At 40.9% G+C, this 16,722-nt stretch overlaps 2 protein-coding genes across 5 annotated transcripts; one reads left to right on the top strand and one right to left on the bottom strand.

The window, feature by feature from the left end:
• The first annotated feature begins 626 nt into the window (after positions 1-626).
• On the top strand, positions 627-4,483 carry LOC148327625 (cell division cycle-associated protein 7-like). Of its 2 annotated transcripts, XM_088308360.1 has the most exons (8): positions 628-935; positions 1,308-1,628; positions 1,735-1,827; positions 2,271-2,414; positions 2,486-2,626; positions 3,103-3,252; positions 4,038-4,174; positions 4,390-4,483. In XM_088308360.1, exons 1-8 carry the CDS (start codon positions 828-830, stop codon positions 4,427-4,429), a joined length of 1,134 nt encoding a protein of 377 aa, XP_088164486.1. In that variant the 5' UTR covers positions 628-827; the 3' UTR covers positions 4,430-4,483. The 2 variants fall into 2 exon arrangements, with proteins under 2 accessions (XP_088164485.1, XP_088164486.1); XM_088308359.1 differs by having other exon boundaries at positions 627-935; positions 4,038-4,483.
• A 1,463-nt stretch (positions 4,484-5,946) lies between these two features.
• Positions 5,947-15,987, bottom strand: sp1 (sp1 transcription factor). Of its 3 annotated transcripts, none has more exons than XM_088308354.1 (6): positions 15,841-15,987; positions 15,234-15,301; positions 10,124-11,489; positions 7,504-7,645; positions 7,187-7,380; positions 5,947-6,983 (listed from the first exon to the last, which is right to left on the bottom strand). In XM_088308354.1, the coding sequence occupies exons 1-6, from the start codon at positions 15,845-15,847 to the stop codon at positions 6,688-6,690; spliced, it is 2,073 nt and encodes a 690-aa protein (XP_088164480.1). In that variant the 5' UTR covers positions 15,848-15,987; the 3' UTR covers positions 5,947-6,687. The 3 variants fall into 3 exon arrangements, with proteins under 3 accessions (XP_088164480.1, XP_088164481.1, XP_088164483.1); XM_088308355.1 differs by having other exon boundaries at positions 7,187-7,377; XM_088308357.1 differs by lacking the exon at positions 15,841-15,987 and adding an exon at positions 15,766-15,838.
• Positions 15,988-16,722: the final 735 nt, after the last annotated feature.

Raw genomic sequence — 16,722 nt, 5'->3', positions numbered from 1 at the left:
TAATAAAGACCTTAAAATCATGTATATCTGATAATAAAAAATAGGAATACATAAAAAAAAACAGTTTCGGTTGCGGATCCAAAATCGTAATAAAACTCTTGTCAGTCTAAATTGAAAGGATAAATGCAGCAATATAAACAAGTGTACTACAAGAACACACCGTCAGGTGGAAGTAAAGTGCACAATTGCACTAGGTTCGAATGCTCCCTCAGTAGCAAAGAGGGCAAACAAAAGCGGTGCTTGACGAAAGAAACAACAAAAATAAATAATATTAATAAATTGTTTATTAAATATATATGTGCATTCTAATGACAGACAGTAAATGAGCGCATTTTCCCCATCAATTTTTCAAGCAATATACAGTAAAAGCCATTTTTGTAAGAATGTTGAATGGTGAAAATAAATGACCGTAAACAAATACAACCACAATAATAAACGAAGCAACTAAAACTAGGTCTAGTTTTTGTACACGGAACAACTTTAAACAATACTACACATCAACCTGTCTTGTCTATAAAAGCTTTATTTTAGATCACATGATTTAAATCCCTTCCGCTATTGGATCATTTAAGTAAGTTTGTTTTAAAACTTTGGGTATTCCGACTGGGCGGAGATTCTACGCAATCAACCTTGAGATAGTTTTCGCGCTACCCTTTTCAACAAAACAAGGGCATTCTTCTATCAATCAGTCGTCTTAATTGGCGGGCAAAGACAACTTTACCTGTTGCACTTCCTGCTTCGTCAAAACTCAAACATTGTGCCATTTGAAAAGTTATTTGGCTTTTATTGTTGTTGTGATTTTAATCACCAAGAAGAAACATTTGGGGATGTTCCACCTTACAAAGGAGCTGGCTGAAGCTTTCACCGAAGACTCTGACTGTGAAAAAACGTTTTATGGCTTCACTGAAGACGAACTGAGAGACGACTGCGACAAGGTCCGCCATTTTATTTACATTCACTTTACTTCGTGGTCATTTTATTGTGTGTGTTTATTTAATCTATATTTTAAACTAGAAGTTTGCTATTTTTAGATTTGACCGACTAATGATATAATATACGGGACTAAGTGGCAATTTATCATACAGGTTGATAAATTTAAATCACTGTAATTTTCATGTTGAAGCGCAGGAATTGTCCATTTCTGCATGAAATTAAATTAAAACAAAAATTGTGAGAAAAGCGCTAACGTGGAGTCAAGTCATAGTTCCAAAAATAGAAAATAGCACATCTATCACATCTAAAGGTTATGTAGTATAATCTGGCAAAGGTGCATTGAATTGAAACTTTTTTGCTTCCGCCCCATTCAGAATAGTTACCTGGAAGATGAATATGAAGGTCAAGATGAAGTCTGGCTTCCTTCTGTTACCTCCAAGCAACAGAATGCCAAAATGTCTAAAACCTCCAGGCTGAGGATGCCGCTCCACTCATCTCTGACTACACACAACTCCACTAATGATGTTAATTATGACGGCAACAATGATGATGAGAATGATGGAGAGGTGGAAGAGAGGACCCAAAAGAGATGGGCTAAAGTCGCTGAATCTGTTCATTTTAAAGAAGAACCTGAAGACGTGTCCAACTCTTTCCTGGAGAAGAGAGAGCTGAACATCAAGGCAAACAAAGCCATGGTAAACCACACTGCGTCAAGTTCGCTCACAATAGTGCAGATGTCACAAACTCGCTGCAACTAGATTGAGATAGCCGCCATGTTTATTTTTCTCTCTGCTGTGATAGTTGGCTCAATTGATGGCAGACCTGCAGAAGATGTCAGGAGGTTCCAGCTTTTTGAAAAAACAAAAAGCAAAGCAGCCCAAAGATGAAATCTATGTGAGTAGATGGCGTGTGTGTGTGTGGGGGGGATCATTCTTTATGTACATTATCCTGTGAGATTTGATCATATATTTGAGCTAAATCAAAAAGTTGATGAACTGAGGTTCCGCTAAGACTTACCAACGTAACTGCTATTATTCCAAAAACTTCTCTCAAGTGTGATGATTACTCTTGCTACCTTTTTTTTGTGATGGAGCAAGTGTTTATTTTAGAAAGGGGTTAAGTTTTTCTGTAGTAGATGTGACTAATTGGGACACAGCATCCAGTAATAAAGGTTCTGTGTTACTCCAAAGTGAGCTTTAGTAACTTTGAAAAGGCAGACATTTGAAGACAGCTCTTTTACTACATCTCATTGGGCTGTGCAAGTGTACCTAATGATTTGGCCAGCGAGTGCCTCTCAATGTCTTATGTTGGCTTTTGTTATCCAAACCCGCCTGCAGCATCCACCCCGCTTGGGAAGGGAGCTCAGGAAGAACCCGGAGCGCGTGTCCCGCCGACAGACCCGCTCCATGGGGGCTTGTGAGAACCCCTCAGGACCCCAGCAGGCCGATCTAGAGCTCAGCTTGGAGGAGGAGCTCATGGAGGTAGTTTATCTTTTCTTGACAGTATCAGTGAATTTAAAAGCTTTCATTCAATGTTGTACTTTGGTTTCCAGGTACGGCGAGCCCCACAGCGGCGTAGTGGCCCACGGCCCAATCTCAACCCTCACGTGATCCGGCCCGTGGAAGACATCACGGAGGATGAGCTTCAACTGGTGGCTGAAAATATGACAGAGAAAGTTTACAACAGAGTCACTGTAGGTTCACACCACAGTATACTTGATGACTAAACGGAATGCTTAGTTAAGTGGAAGGGAATCAATTCGAAGATGCTCCAATACCTTTTTGTACATAGAAAATGACAGAATTTCATTCGTCCAGGATAAGATCAACCTGCGGCCATCATAATTAATTTACTTTTCATTATTTCTAAAGCCAGGAACGAAAGATTTTAGTTTCTTACTTGATGTTAACCACTGATGATTTACGGTCATTTACAGAGATTAAAAAAAAAAGAGAACACAATTTAAAACACCTAAACTTTTTAATTTATCTATGTATGGTTTTAAGTCAACTTTCTGTGTACGTTGTGTACGTCATATTCTTGCATTGAGCTCCTGAGATGTGATAGTGCTTTGAACATCAATTTTTGTTGGATTATAATACCACTTTTGCGATGTTTTGCTTCAGAGTTACACTATATTACTGGAGCTGTGTGTGTTTGTTTTGTCAGGGCTCCACATGCCACCAATGTCGGCAAAAGACGGTGGACACAAAGACGTGCTGCCGTCGCGAGGGCTGCCGGGGCATCCAGGGCCAATTCTGTGGGCCGTGTCTGAGGAACCGATACGGGGAGGACGTCAAGAAGGCGCTGCTGGATCCGGTTAGACCCTACAACCAACATGTCTTGTGAACTTGGGCTATTTATTGAATTTCTATGGTGCCTATCCTCATGAGGATTGCAGGGATCTTGGGGCTGATGCCACCTGATTTTGAGCAAATGGCGTATACCCTGGATTGTTTGCCAATCAATTAATCAATTATGTCAGTTGTCACACTTGTACCACCATGTTTGCGCCACCTCGAGTTTCATGACAAAGGTATCCAACACAAATGTGACCTTGCATAGCGAAGTCGGAAGTCACAGAGGATTTCGAGATGTAAGGCAATAATGTGTTCAGTAGGTTAATGTCTACTCCTAAGTCATTCAAAGTTTCACTTTCATGAAATATGCACGGTAAAGTGTTAAAACAAGACATTTTGTCAAAGGTACTTAACAAAGAAGTCAATATCTCAAAATAGAGCAAAACAATTGCTTGTTACCTTGCCATTTTTGTACACAAGGATTCACCGACATACAGGTATCAGCATAGCGCTGACTGTTCCCCTTTTGCTATTTTATTGCAAATCAGAAATTATTCTTTTTAATTATGCCAAAATCTAATTCCTTAAATATGGATCACTGACTCGTTTTGCTATGCTTGGTCATCAACGGTTCAATAAATAAGCATAGCATGTGTAAAGTGTACAATGATAGAAGAGCAGTTAGAATTTGTGTAACACTATTCCATCTTTTATCTTTCCTTACACCAAAATACTCTCACGTTGCAGGTTTTGAATAAGCAAGGTAACCATTGACATCTTATTAAAATCCTTTTGTACTCTCAGGAGTGGCAGTGCCCTCCCTGCCGAGGCATTTGCAACTGCAGCTTCTGCCGGCAGCGAGAAGGCCGCTGCCCCACCGGCATCCTGTTCCCACTTGCGCAATTCCACGGCTTCTCGGACGTCCACTCTTACCTAAGCAGGTATCTTTCAGCAACTGATCACGATACAGGCGGTAATAATAGTACAGATACGCTTTCAAGGTAATGAAGAATATGCAGTGATCTAATTTACTGGACATCATCAGAATACGGAGTCACATTTTGTTATTTTATATTGAACGCTGTTGTAAATTGAGGACCCCCTGTATTGAGTTGAGTGAATTTAAAATGTATAACAATAACATTTCATCTTTCAGTCTCCGCAACAAACTCAAGAGTGACGACGTTGATATGTGAACTTGGAAATTTCCTTTTTTTTTTTTTAAACAAATAAAGTTGTTTTTTCTTTTATGGTGCATGCCCTTTAAGTGGGACAAGTGTAAGTAAACAAAAGCAAGATAATATTGAGGTTTTAATCCAGCTGTTTGCATTTGCAGTAGTATACAATATAAAATCCCTTATTTAAAACAGGCAGGGAAAGAAAAGGGTAAAGGGCACTTGTCTGTAGAGTTTGTAAAAAAATAAAATAAAGCCCGACACAGACGCATGATGATGTAAAGGAAGACATTCTCACAGTGGTGATAGGCATTCTTCCAAATTGACCTTTTTAATACACTGAGCAATGTAAGCAAGAACCCAGCGTCTCGTGCCAATTACTTTGTCCTGTGACAACTAAACAAGACATGACTACTCCTCGATTCCACTTGTGTGTGAACTTTGGTTTGAGCATTTGCGGCATAGGGTTTTGAACAAAAATATTTCACGAATAAAAGGAACTCCACAAGGCAAAGTGGCAGCTGGTACCACAAATGGGGGACCGGAAAAGTTCTGGGGACATTACGACTGCTATACAAATGCATTGTTCACTTGATCTACATACACCAACAAAACTTAGAACATATGATTAAGATTGTGCACCAGAGGCGAACAACTAAAAAGGCAACCTCTCACAATCAACAAGGACCATTCCGGCTAGGCTAAGATGGCTGGAATTTTCTTTCTTAGCAAATATATATTTATATATACAAACACGCACACAAATATGTGGGGTAGTTTTCTTTGCAATGAAACAAAATGAATCAGAGCACTTAAGCTTGGCTGTGTACCTAGACATGTTAAATAGTTCATCTCAGGATTTTTAGTTCTCTCTCGCTAATGGCTGACATTTGTGTCAAAAGTCACAGTTACCATTGTCATAATGGCGTGGAAAATCCAGTTCTTGCAAAGAAAAAGAAAACTCAATTTGGCATTAAAGGGATATTTGACTAATTTTGCAATTTTCAGCAGTAAAATGTTAATATATTGTCTCTAATGAATATTATCACCAACAACAAGGCTTATCCTGTACTAGGTTGCTGGAGCCTATCCCATCGGATTTCGGGCAAAAGGCGCACGACAACCTGAACTGGTCGTCAGCTAGTCGCAGGGCACACAAAGACACCGTCACTGAGCGGGAGGCAAGTGTACTACTACACAATCATGATGCTCATTTTTTCATGAGCAATTAACAGCTTTTCCTGCATTTTGCCACTGGCTGTCAACTGAAAAACCAATCAGGGCTCTTATTGTGAACATTATGCAAGCTGTGATTGATTGTTTCCTGAACCCTCAACAAGCGTAGTTTTCAGTCAACAGCAAGTGGCAAAATGTGTTTTTAAAGGTGTTAATTGTATATGAAAAATAATAGACAAAATATTAACTTTTAACAGGTAAAAATTGCTAGATTAGTAAGGTATACCAAAGATGGATTGGATATAGTTTTTGTGTCTGCTGCATCAAGCAAACAAGAAAAACACATGGGAAAACCACAAAAATTGTCTTTGCAATGTTCTTTGTGCCCCCCATGTGTCTAAACATTGAATTCAGCAAAATTCACCCCCTTTTTTCATCTCAAGGAGTGGCCATTTTGACACTTGCTGTGAACTAAAAACACCACACACAGTGTACTTTTCAGTCGACTGCAAGTGGCAAGATGAGACTGATAAAAACAGGCGGAGTTTTATTTTGAGCTAAATTCATATTCAATCAACACAATATTAAAAAGAATGCTGTGTAAACTAGTGGGGCGCATAGAACCTTATTGTAAAGAAAATCTTTGACGGGATTTGGACTTGAATTCAATGTTATATTTAACGTGAATATGTTTGACTTACAAATCTATTCATCTATGACAGCAGGGCTTCTCAAACAAATGTAAAGTGTGTCTTATGCTTATATTTGTCGGCATTAGAAAATGTCTTGACCTAGTTTGGGGAAACTAGCACAACAATTTTCTGAACTATATGATGTAAAAATATATATATTTTTAAAGTTGTGCTTTTCATTGTGTGGAACACGATAATGGCTTGTATAGGTTTAGGTTTGTAGGGCATTATCATTGCAGAGAGACTGCGGCATACGATTTCGGGTCATTTTATTGCAGTCCCATTACGGAGATGATTGTAGTCGTGGGGGCGTGATGATTTCTGTAAACAAATAGGCAATCAAACTTTTAAATCTAGATGCATAATCCTGTTTGTTCAATGTCTGCAGTCCCTGAATGTGGCATGCTCCTCTTAGTAGTTGCCATTGATATGATTCAGGTCCACCTGCACCATGTTGATACCGCTGCTGGCCAGCCGCGCTAAGCTCTCTGGGGACAGCGTCTCCATGGTGACAATAGAGTGCTGATCGCCGGCTGACAAGGCCTCGCCCTCCGGAGACTGGGCAGCGGGAGGGGTGTCGGACGCGGCGGCCCCACTGTTGCTGGGGAGCGCCCCCTTCTTGTTGTAGTGGGTTTTGATATGTTTAGAGAGGTGGTCACTCCGCATGAAGCGCTTGGGACAGTCTGGACAGGCAAACCTTTTCTCACCTTGGGGAAAAAAGGAGACATGTATTAAGACATCTAACCTGATTTTAGAACCTCTCCTCACTCCATGTTGATTATAGCCCATATGGGCCCAATGAAACGAGTGTCATGCATGAAAAGAAATAAGCATTTTGAGACCCATTTTTGGTATTTTTCAGGCTGTCGCCATGTGAAGCGGTCACGTTGCATCCTCCCCCTCCTCTCACCTGTGTGTGTCCTCTTATGGCGCTGGAGCTCGTCGGACCGCGTGAAGCGCTTTCCGCAGAAGGGCCAGTTGCAGACGAAGGGCCGTTCGCCAGTGTGCCAACGCAGGTGGGCTCGAAGGTGTGACGTCTTACCGTAGATCTTGCCGCATCCTGACATGTGGCAAATGTGCTGCTTTTTTTTGGTTGGGTCGCTGCTTTTTTTTTTTTTTTTTTTTTTGGAGGCAGAGCACACACACACACACAATCAGCTTATCAGAGTCAAGCAAATGGTGGTTTGGCCTTGTTTGGGTTGAGGTCATGATGTGACCATGACATACCGTCCTTCCCCATCCTTGCAGAAAGGACAGGTGCAGGCCTCTCTGCGATTGCGGCGTCCCTGCGACGGTGGGCTTATGTCCTCGTCGTCGAGGACTGTGCTGTCATCCAAACTCTCTGTGCCAGTGTGCAATGTTTGGTCTCCTGCAGAGAATTTAAGCAATTGAAGATTAACTCATTAATAATACTTAAATATGTACCTACATATATAGTTATTTGCCTCAAGTGGGATACACACTTATTTTAAACATCTTGATTAAGTAAAAGATCATTCCGTGATTGGAATGTGAAACGGGGCGAGAGCTAATCAGGAAGCGTGTTATAGCTTGCGCTGTCGCAGGCCACAAAAATGGGGGCGACGGGGTGTGTGATTTTTGTTTTTACGTAACATGTCACACAATTTAAATTTGTCTGTATTATTGTTGTATTGCACTGGAGAGGGGAGCCCTCTAATCTCGTTGCACACTTGAGTACAATAACAATAAAGGGATTTCTAATTCTAATTCTAATTCTAGTTAGTTACTGGGTGAGCTAAGAGCATTTTTCTTCTTCTTTCTTTTACTACTTTCATTCTTCTATGTCTTTTCCAGCAATCTGGGTGCTATGTGGCACCATGCTCCCAGTCTCAAATTTTAAAATCAGATAAAATGTTTAAAATTGGTATTGTGTGCTTTTAGGCCTTAAACTGTCAAAAGTAAAAACAGGAAGAACAGCGGCAGCTGAGCATGCCGTGTTGCACCATGGGATGACGTACTCTTACACTGTGTGCCATTTGTAATCTCAAAATGCTGTATGTCGCAAAGTGAGGACTTCCTCTAAGTCTATAACTTCTGGGCACGTTTTCCTTCAATCATAAGGAAAACAAGAGTGACAAGAGCTGCGATCAAGTGAACGCAGGTCTCTGCCAAGGCCACTTTCATTCAGATCGCGACCAAATGCAACATTATCTCAATAAATGAAAACAAAATGGAAATTGTAATTCATTCCAGTAGTTCAATTCAAAAAGTGTAATACATACTGTAGGTTCGCGACACAGTTAAATATGTGATGATTCTATTTATTTGTTTATTTTTTTTAATTGTTTTGATTGTTATAGTTAATGAAAACCCAAAATTAGAAGAATTAAAGGGATTTTTCAGACAGACATTAGGATTTGGCCTTCTGAAATGTATTGTCCCATTTAGTATACAAGTTTCCCCCTCTTTTTATAAATTCAATTACTGAAATACATTTTCTGCACAGTTATAAAATAAAGAGCCTCTGTATATGCTAGATAAGCACCTCCCACACGACTATGATTCCTGCATATTGTCTCGGAAATGTACATGTACAAACTATTACAAATATTAAATGGGTACTTTGTTGACAGAATTATGGAGAGCAACGGTTGCCGTTAACGTGATCAATCTTAAGAAACCTAACGGGAGTCATATTTGCGACACAGCGACGGGAGGGGTCAAGTTACACCCCTGTCCTTCTCCTCCACAGAAGTTGTGGTTGAGCCTGATGCTGATACACGGGACACACTTCGACAGTCGTTGAAGCGGTCTGACTGGTTGCGCCGGTGATGTCATTTGCGCGCGCGCATACACACACATGCACACAAACAAACACCACGCATAGGAGATCAAACAGATCAGAGGCAGACTACATTGGAAAGAGAAAACGTATTTTTGGATGTGCTTGACATGTTTGCTTCGAGTGTTTACTCAGTAGCACTTTTACTCATGTCTGTCGAGTCTCGACAGTCATTTTCTATCATCAAGCAATGCAGCCAAGTCACTTGCAGGATGCAACAGCATTGGTATTAATCCACTCCCGGGTCAAAATAAGGCCATCTTTTATTGAAGGAGGGAAAAAAATTTAATTTTTGTTAACTATTTAAAATTCTTCACCTTCATTTTGATGGGAAATTTTTTTAACAGCTGTAAAATAAAAGCTAAACCAAAAATATTGATCCCAATCCAGTTTTTTTTTTTTCCATCAGGGTCCATTCAAGGTTGCCAAGGTTCGCAAAGACATTCGCCAGATGTTCACAAACAGTTTTGAACTTGTCCAAAATGTGTCCTAATGTGAAACAGTCGTAAAAAAACATAAATAAGTGCTTAGGCCTACAGTCGACTGAACAGATGCCCGGCGAGAACCGTGCTAGGGCGGCGAGCCAGTAACTATGAACAGAAATGTTGTATTTCAATCAATAGGTATCGACATATAAAATAAAACGACAGCTACATTAGAAATTTAGCAGATGCTCACAGACTGGAAAACGGAAACGGCGGATGTCAAATTGACAAAGAGCTCGAGATGTCAAACGTATATTAAATTATTTATAATCTCATCAATAATATTTGCACTATTTTGCACCACAGAGTGCTGAGTTTTGAGGTCTGCACAATAATGAGTTTCAAAATTGTATATATTAATAAATTTAGCTTTGCTAAGTGACAATGATTTAATTAACATAATCTGACATTTCTGTGCAAATAACATACATTAGAACAAAATGTAAAAATTTTGTGTTTAAAAATGTATTTCCTTATGCACAATTACACAAATAAAAAATTATACTTGACGGCAAGTAGTTTTTCAAAACTTGAGAAAGAATAGATCCACGAGACTGACCTGCTGTGCTTGTGAGTGTGATCGGAACGCTCTGGAGCTGGTGCATCTGAAGACCCGTGCCTCCGAGCGTGTTGAGATTGATGGTCTGGAGTCCAGGAATCTGCACAGTGTTGACCGATACTCCGCCGGCAGCTGGGGCTCCCTGAGTCTGGCCCACTGGAGCCAGTGTGATCTGCGCCCCTGCAGGACTCTGGATCTGCAGGGTCTGCCAGCTGACCTGGCCGTTGGGCCCGACAGTGCGCAACAGGATAGGGCTAGTGTTTGGCATGATTTGGAGGTTCTGGAGGCCTTCCTGGCTTAGAGTTGGGGTGGCGAACACCTGACCGCCCGCCGTTGTTATGGTACTGGCTTGGATGGTTTGGAGGGGTGTTGCCCCTTGAAGGACCTGCTGGGGCTGGATGAGAATCTGCTGTTGCTGCTGCTGTTGTTGTTGTTGCTGCTGCTGCTCCCTGTTATCCGGCTGTATGGGGACACCCAGAGAAGCTGCGCCCTGTTGGTATGTTGCCGCCACAGCTCCATTACTGCTCTGTGTCATGCCGTACGAGGATGTTGGCGTGGTGACGGTGGACACACTAGTCATGTAAGCCGCGCTGCCACTGGAGGACGTGGGCTGCTGCTGTACGAGCTGGCTACCGCTCGCATCGCTGTCCGCTGCTGTCGCGCTTGCTCCAGTACTGATAGGCAACAGAGTGATGTTCCCATTGAGCGACATTGGCATATTTGCTAGGAACTGCGTCTGGTTTTGCAACACGCCATTTCCCAGGGTGATATTCTGGAGAGGAATGGGGCCTTGAATGAGACCAGGCATGGCGATGATGTTTCCTGCCCCGGTTCCTCTGTTGGCCGTAGCTATGATCTGCTGGCCGTTGGAAGAGGACACTATCTGAAATTGCTGTCCGGGAGCTGCGGCAGTGGCCACAGTGGAATCTTGCTGGCTATGTGCAAACTGCAGCGGCTGGCCATCGACCGTCTGGAACTGAGGAATGACCTGATACTGGATGTTGGGCATCACACCGGGTATGGCAGTGAGCACCTGTTGGCTCTGCAGCGCCGGCGCCTGGGCTACCACATACTGCTGCTGAGCGCTTACGGCCACCGCGGACGATGGCGACAACAACCCTCTGCCCTTGCTCGCTTCGCCGCCAGTCTGCGCGCTGACGGAGTCGGTAGTAGCCGTGTTGCCACATGACGCCGCCTGCACACTGATGGGGACAACCTGCCAGCCATTGGCATTGGAAGTGAATACACCTTGACTCATATCCAGCTGCTGTTGTTGCTGCTCTCCAGGAGAGTCATTCTCTCCCGGGGTGTCAATGCGACTGCAAGTGGCCGCCAGCATGGCCAGTGGAGATGGCTGTTGAGAGTCCTGAATAGAAGAGGGGAGAATATACAAAATAAACAGCTAAAAAGATAAGGGAGTTAGACCATATAGCGGTCTAAAAGAGTGGCTGTCAATACTAGTGCATTGGAATTCCCCAATACAATTTTTTGTCCAACCAAAATGTTTTGAAACAAATATGACCAAAGAAATTTGAAAACATTTGCACACTTATGATTAATTTATTTCATGACCACACTAACATTGTGTTTTTTCCACTGAAATAAGTGGAAATCCGGCAGCAATCGCTACAAGCTAAACATTATTTTTGCAGTAATTCTCCTTTTTATTCATAATTTGATTTTGTTGTTCTGAGAATTAATTGCATTTTGGGGGCCCCAAAGATGAATGAAAACTCACCAAACTTTGAACGCGCATCAGGACTGGCGAAAAGTTTGATCATTTAAAGTTATCATACATGAGTACAAAAAAGGGGTCTGTAGTGCCCCCTACAGAGGTTTACCAGGGCCTTATCCCGGTACATTTGACCTTGGTATTCGAAATTGGCATGAACAAAAATCCTTTGATAGCTATACTATAAAATGTACAAGAAGTGAGCTATGAGTATTGTAATGTACAATTTTGGTCAATTTTTGCACATTTACAACAGTCATACTTTCCCCCCTTGTCTTAGACTGTTAACCCATCTCAACACCTTGGATAACAACAGGGCAAGAGAGTTTTTGACGAACTGTAGAACAGGGGCATAAATTAAAAAAATATATATTGTAAAAAAAAAAATAATAATAATAATAATATTACGCACCTAAATCTATGAAAATTAGGAGACATGCAGCTGCCCATGACATATGGAAAAGTAATTGGAACCATATGCAAAACCAAACAAGAGGTTAGTCATTTTGATTTGCTTTGGAATTTGTCCCCATTTCTTGGGGGCTTTTTAGAGTGGTCATGTTTTAGCTCGTCTGCTTACAAGGAAATATTGTGCTGTTTTTGAAGGTCTAAACCCGGGCTGTAATTCGTGAAACTTTGGATATACATCAGACTTGGCAGAAAAAAAATAAAAATCGTTTCACATAAATCTGTGGACATGCAACAGCCCAAGACCTATGAAAAAATATTTTTGAACTATATGCCAAACCTAACAGGAAGTCTGCCATTTTGGCACCTTTTTGGAGTTTTCTTATGGGAAATGGGCTTTCACTTGTCTAGCGCTTTTCTACCTTCGGTACTCAAAAGTGCTTTAACATTGTTTCCTCATTCACCTACTGATGACGCAAGATCAGGAGCCACTGGGTGGGCCAGTATTTTGCTCAAGGACACTTCGACATGGTCACTATTGTCAGGGATAGAACCCCCAGCCTCCTTTGAGTTTTAGGGCTGGAAAAATAAAGTAGACAAGTTGGGTTGTTTTGACCACAAAAATTGGTCCACACAAAAACTTAAGACTCAAAACTATTCAATAATAATTGTCTAAACATATTTGCCCTGCATGGATCCCATATTCTGTGTTCCCGCACAGAGGTTTGTTGCTGAACGCCCTACACACTTAATTGGAGTATTGTTTTTTGGGTCCTAAAATTGATCAAATTAAAGTATTATATCATTAACTCTAATGGGGAGCTGGATTGCAGGCCACCCACCACTCCAATACTACAGAGGTATGTGTGGTTTTAATCATTAGGTCATGTAAAATTGCCATCACAAATCAGAACACACTATATTGTATCTATTTTGCAAATGATGCAAGTAAATATTTGTCGAGCGAACTCAGCATAGCTTGCTTCAATGCTATTGCTAAGCAGACATTTTTGTGCTGGTGCATGATACAAGAAAGAAAGAAATGGGACGTGGGTGATAATCATGAGGAAAGTGTGGATATGTTGAAAGGCAAGGCTCACTCCCATTGGAGCAGCAAGGCACGCGCTGTTCGTTCACTTCAACAAGCACTGCTATTTTAACTACTGGTAATTTTGAAATTATAATTATGGTCACTTAATATCTAAAACAAAATATATACAGTATGGACCATCTGTATATATTTGACAGGGAACACAGAAATTGATTTTTTGTGTGTGAGCTGTGCATCCGTTGCTCACTCTCATCGGCTGTTTTTTTATTGGTTTCTGACCAACGATGAATGTGGGTGGTTGAAATGAGCTTACCATGCAAAAAGCGTGGCAAAGTTGATAACGTTCTAATTTATATTGTTAATAACGTGGATATATTGCTCAACCCTAGTTTCCACAAAAACGCATTGTTTTGTTTTAAAAACCTCCTCTTGCTTGTCGCCATGATCCATATTGCAAACTTTATGTAAATATCCAACGGCAACCGGAGAGAACGAACTTTAACAAGAAATATAAATTTGATTAAAGATTACGTTTGGATTTGAATTTTAAAAAATCTAAGTGTATTGGGAAATGTGAGTATAAAATTACTTTGTTAATTGTAGCGATTCAAATCGATCAATAAAGTATAAAAACATTGTGCTAATGTGCGGCCAGCGTCAATGTCCACTAGTCCAGTGCCAATCAATGTAGCTGGATTGCATTGATATATCGATTAAAATTATGAATTGTTGCAGCCCTAAAAAATAAATTTGATTGAAATCACATTTTAAAATTTGATGAGAATATATTTGATGGAAACAAATTCAATAAAATTCATTTTATTGTATTTTTTCCCAGCCATATCCCCATCCAATGAATGGATGCATTATCCATTATCTGAAACGCTTCTCCTCACCAGAGTTGCTGGAGCCTATCCCAGCTGTCTTCAGGCAGTAGGTGGGGTACACCCTGAACTGGTCGCCAGCCAATCGCAGGCAATGAGAAGCAAAAACTCATTACATGGGGTTCAATTTAGGTATTATATTTTTGAAAGGAAAATGATTAAATTAATGGTGATGCAAATATAAATTTTAGATTCAGTTTTACATTTTAAAGTGCTTGTTTGAAGGTTGGAAATAATTAATTGACTGTTTTGTTTGTTGTATTAACTTAGATGTGTTAACCAGTAGCTTATGTAAACCTGTAAAAGAGACTAAATAAAAAACAGGCTTAAATAACCTTTTGCTTCTGCTTTTCTGTCAGCAATCTGTATGACTGTTGATTGTGAGAGTATGTGTATTGTCGAATATATCACTGTATAATGACTGATTAGATATAAAACACACTAAGATAAAGTAAAATCCTTCACTTTTCTGCACTTGTAAGTTTTAGCAATGGTGTTGTATTACGTGTCGCAAATTTTAAAAATGTATTTTTTTTCAGCTAAAATATATTCATTGAAAATGCTTTAAATCCAATCCATGACATAACATTTTTATTTCGTATTTTAAGGATTAAAATCTCAAATTAAAGATAAAAAACGATTTAATGCGCTATAGGAGGGGAGGATTGGGTGAGAGGGGAGGGGAGGGCCTGCAACCACCCCCTCCCCCGCACACCGCTGCGACGGCGGGCTCGCCTTCCCACCCCCCACCCCAATCCCACCCACTTAAAATGCGGCCCTATAAACTCACGCGGCTTCGGTGGCCACCCCTCCCCCTCCCCCACCAATGCCAGCAAAATGGGCCGAGCGAGAGGCACCGCGAGCAAGGGGGTTTGCCGGCAACACCCCGTTTGTGGGCGAAGTTTACCTGCCCACGTCCCACCCAGTGACATGTGCTCCGCGGAGAGAAACAACACACAGCGAAACAATGAAAATCCACGCACACACTCACAAACCCTCAACAAAATGACCACAGTTGAGATCTGGTTGACCTACTTGTGAGTTTCGCTTTTGGCCGAAGCCTCCGCCGCCATCCACCGCGGCCATTTCACCCTGCTGCTGATCTGCGGAAGAAGACCTTTTTTAAAGATCACTTAAGACTTTTCTCCCCGTCGTCGCGTGAGTGCCATTATAGCGGCAACAACGTGGCACCAACCGCGTTCTATTTGGCTCATCAACACAAGATTAAAACTTTACGTGGATACATAAAGGCGATCAAGCCATGCCACAAGTGCTCGAATTGGGTGCTAACTAGCGCTCGTATTAGCAGCGCTAACGTGAATTTAAACTACAGATCAATGAGGGCATGTACCCACAGATCACTGCGCACAAACTAGTTCCCAACTCCTGAAGAAGTGAACGTTAACAATAACCTTTGAACGGAGTGGAAGAAAAATCGTTAGCCCAATCCGCAACAGTGGTCAGTAAAGTAGTTCTGTCCAACAGCAGAGACAAGAGAGTCGCAAAAAATAAACATATAAATATATATATATTTTTACACAGTGTAAAACTTTTTAAACGGCCGTACTTTCAACCCGGTGTCTATCGGGCGATTCGACGCTTCACCGTGAGGGGACTTACGGCTTAATAAAAGTTCACTTACTGCTCATAATGTTGAAGACGGGAGGAGTTTCTCTTCTTTTTCTAGTTGACAACTTTTCCAAACTTCACACAAACTTGTCGGCCCCCTCCCCGCCCCCCTATGAAGGAGACCAAAGAGGGTGCGCTTGATTTAAGACACAGTGACGCCTGGTTAGCCTGCATCGAGAGTGACACGCATGCATATTTCACTCTGGTGATGATCAAAGTGATCAGATAAAAATCATTATATAAAGTAAATGTTTCAAGTCTTTGTACTTTTCTGAGTATTATGTGATTTTTTTTTAAATTATCAAAACAATGTAAAACTTATGGAAATAGTCAACTGAGGTTGAGATCTTGATTGAGATTTTGGGGTGCTCAGGGAGGAAAACAGTGCTAGAGCAACATAGAAATGGGAAACGTAGAGCATTAAAAATAAATATATAATAAATAATAATAAAGATGACAGATTTGGAGAAGAAACATTCCCCATCTATGGCCTTAATAGGATTGCTTGATGTCGCTGACAGTCAAAGAAAAAGAGGGAAACTATTTTGTGTGCTGTATCATTTTCCATTGTGACAAGTGATCATAATGGGTATTTTATGTAATCAACAGTGAAACGTAATTTTACTTTTTTTTACATTTCAGTTCGCTTTACTTCAGGAGTTTCTAAACATGTATCTGTACTTCTACTTAAGTCGATTGTTAGAACTGAAGGCAGTGCTTCCTAGGCAAATTGAGTTTAAAAGTTTCCATGCTGTTAGTCATAATTTTCTTCACTGCATCCTGTTGGCACAATTCTGTGGCAAATTGTAGTTTTACAGAACTGACGAGTTTATGCCCTACTGTAATTTTATTTCTATGATTTGTGAAAACCCTGGCTACACATTAATTTACGGTT

The sequence above is a fragment of the Idiotropiscis lumnitzeri genome, chromosome 11, assembly GCF_059441095.1.
Source record: "Idiotropiscis lumnitzeri isolate Australia: NSW breed Sydney's pygmy pipehorse chromosome 11, RoL_Ilum_1.0, whole genome shotgun sequence".
NCBI classification, from domain to species: domain Eukaryota; kingdom Metazoa; phylum Chordata; class Actinopteri; order Syngnathiformes; family Syngnathidae; genus Idiotropiscis; species Idiotropiscis lumnitzeri.
This window is presented reverse-complemented; position numbering and strand designations above follow the sequence as displayed.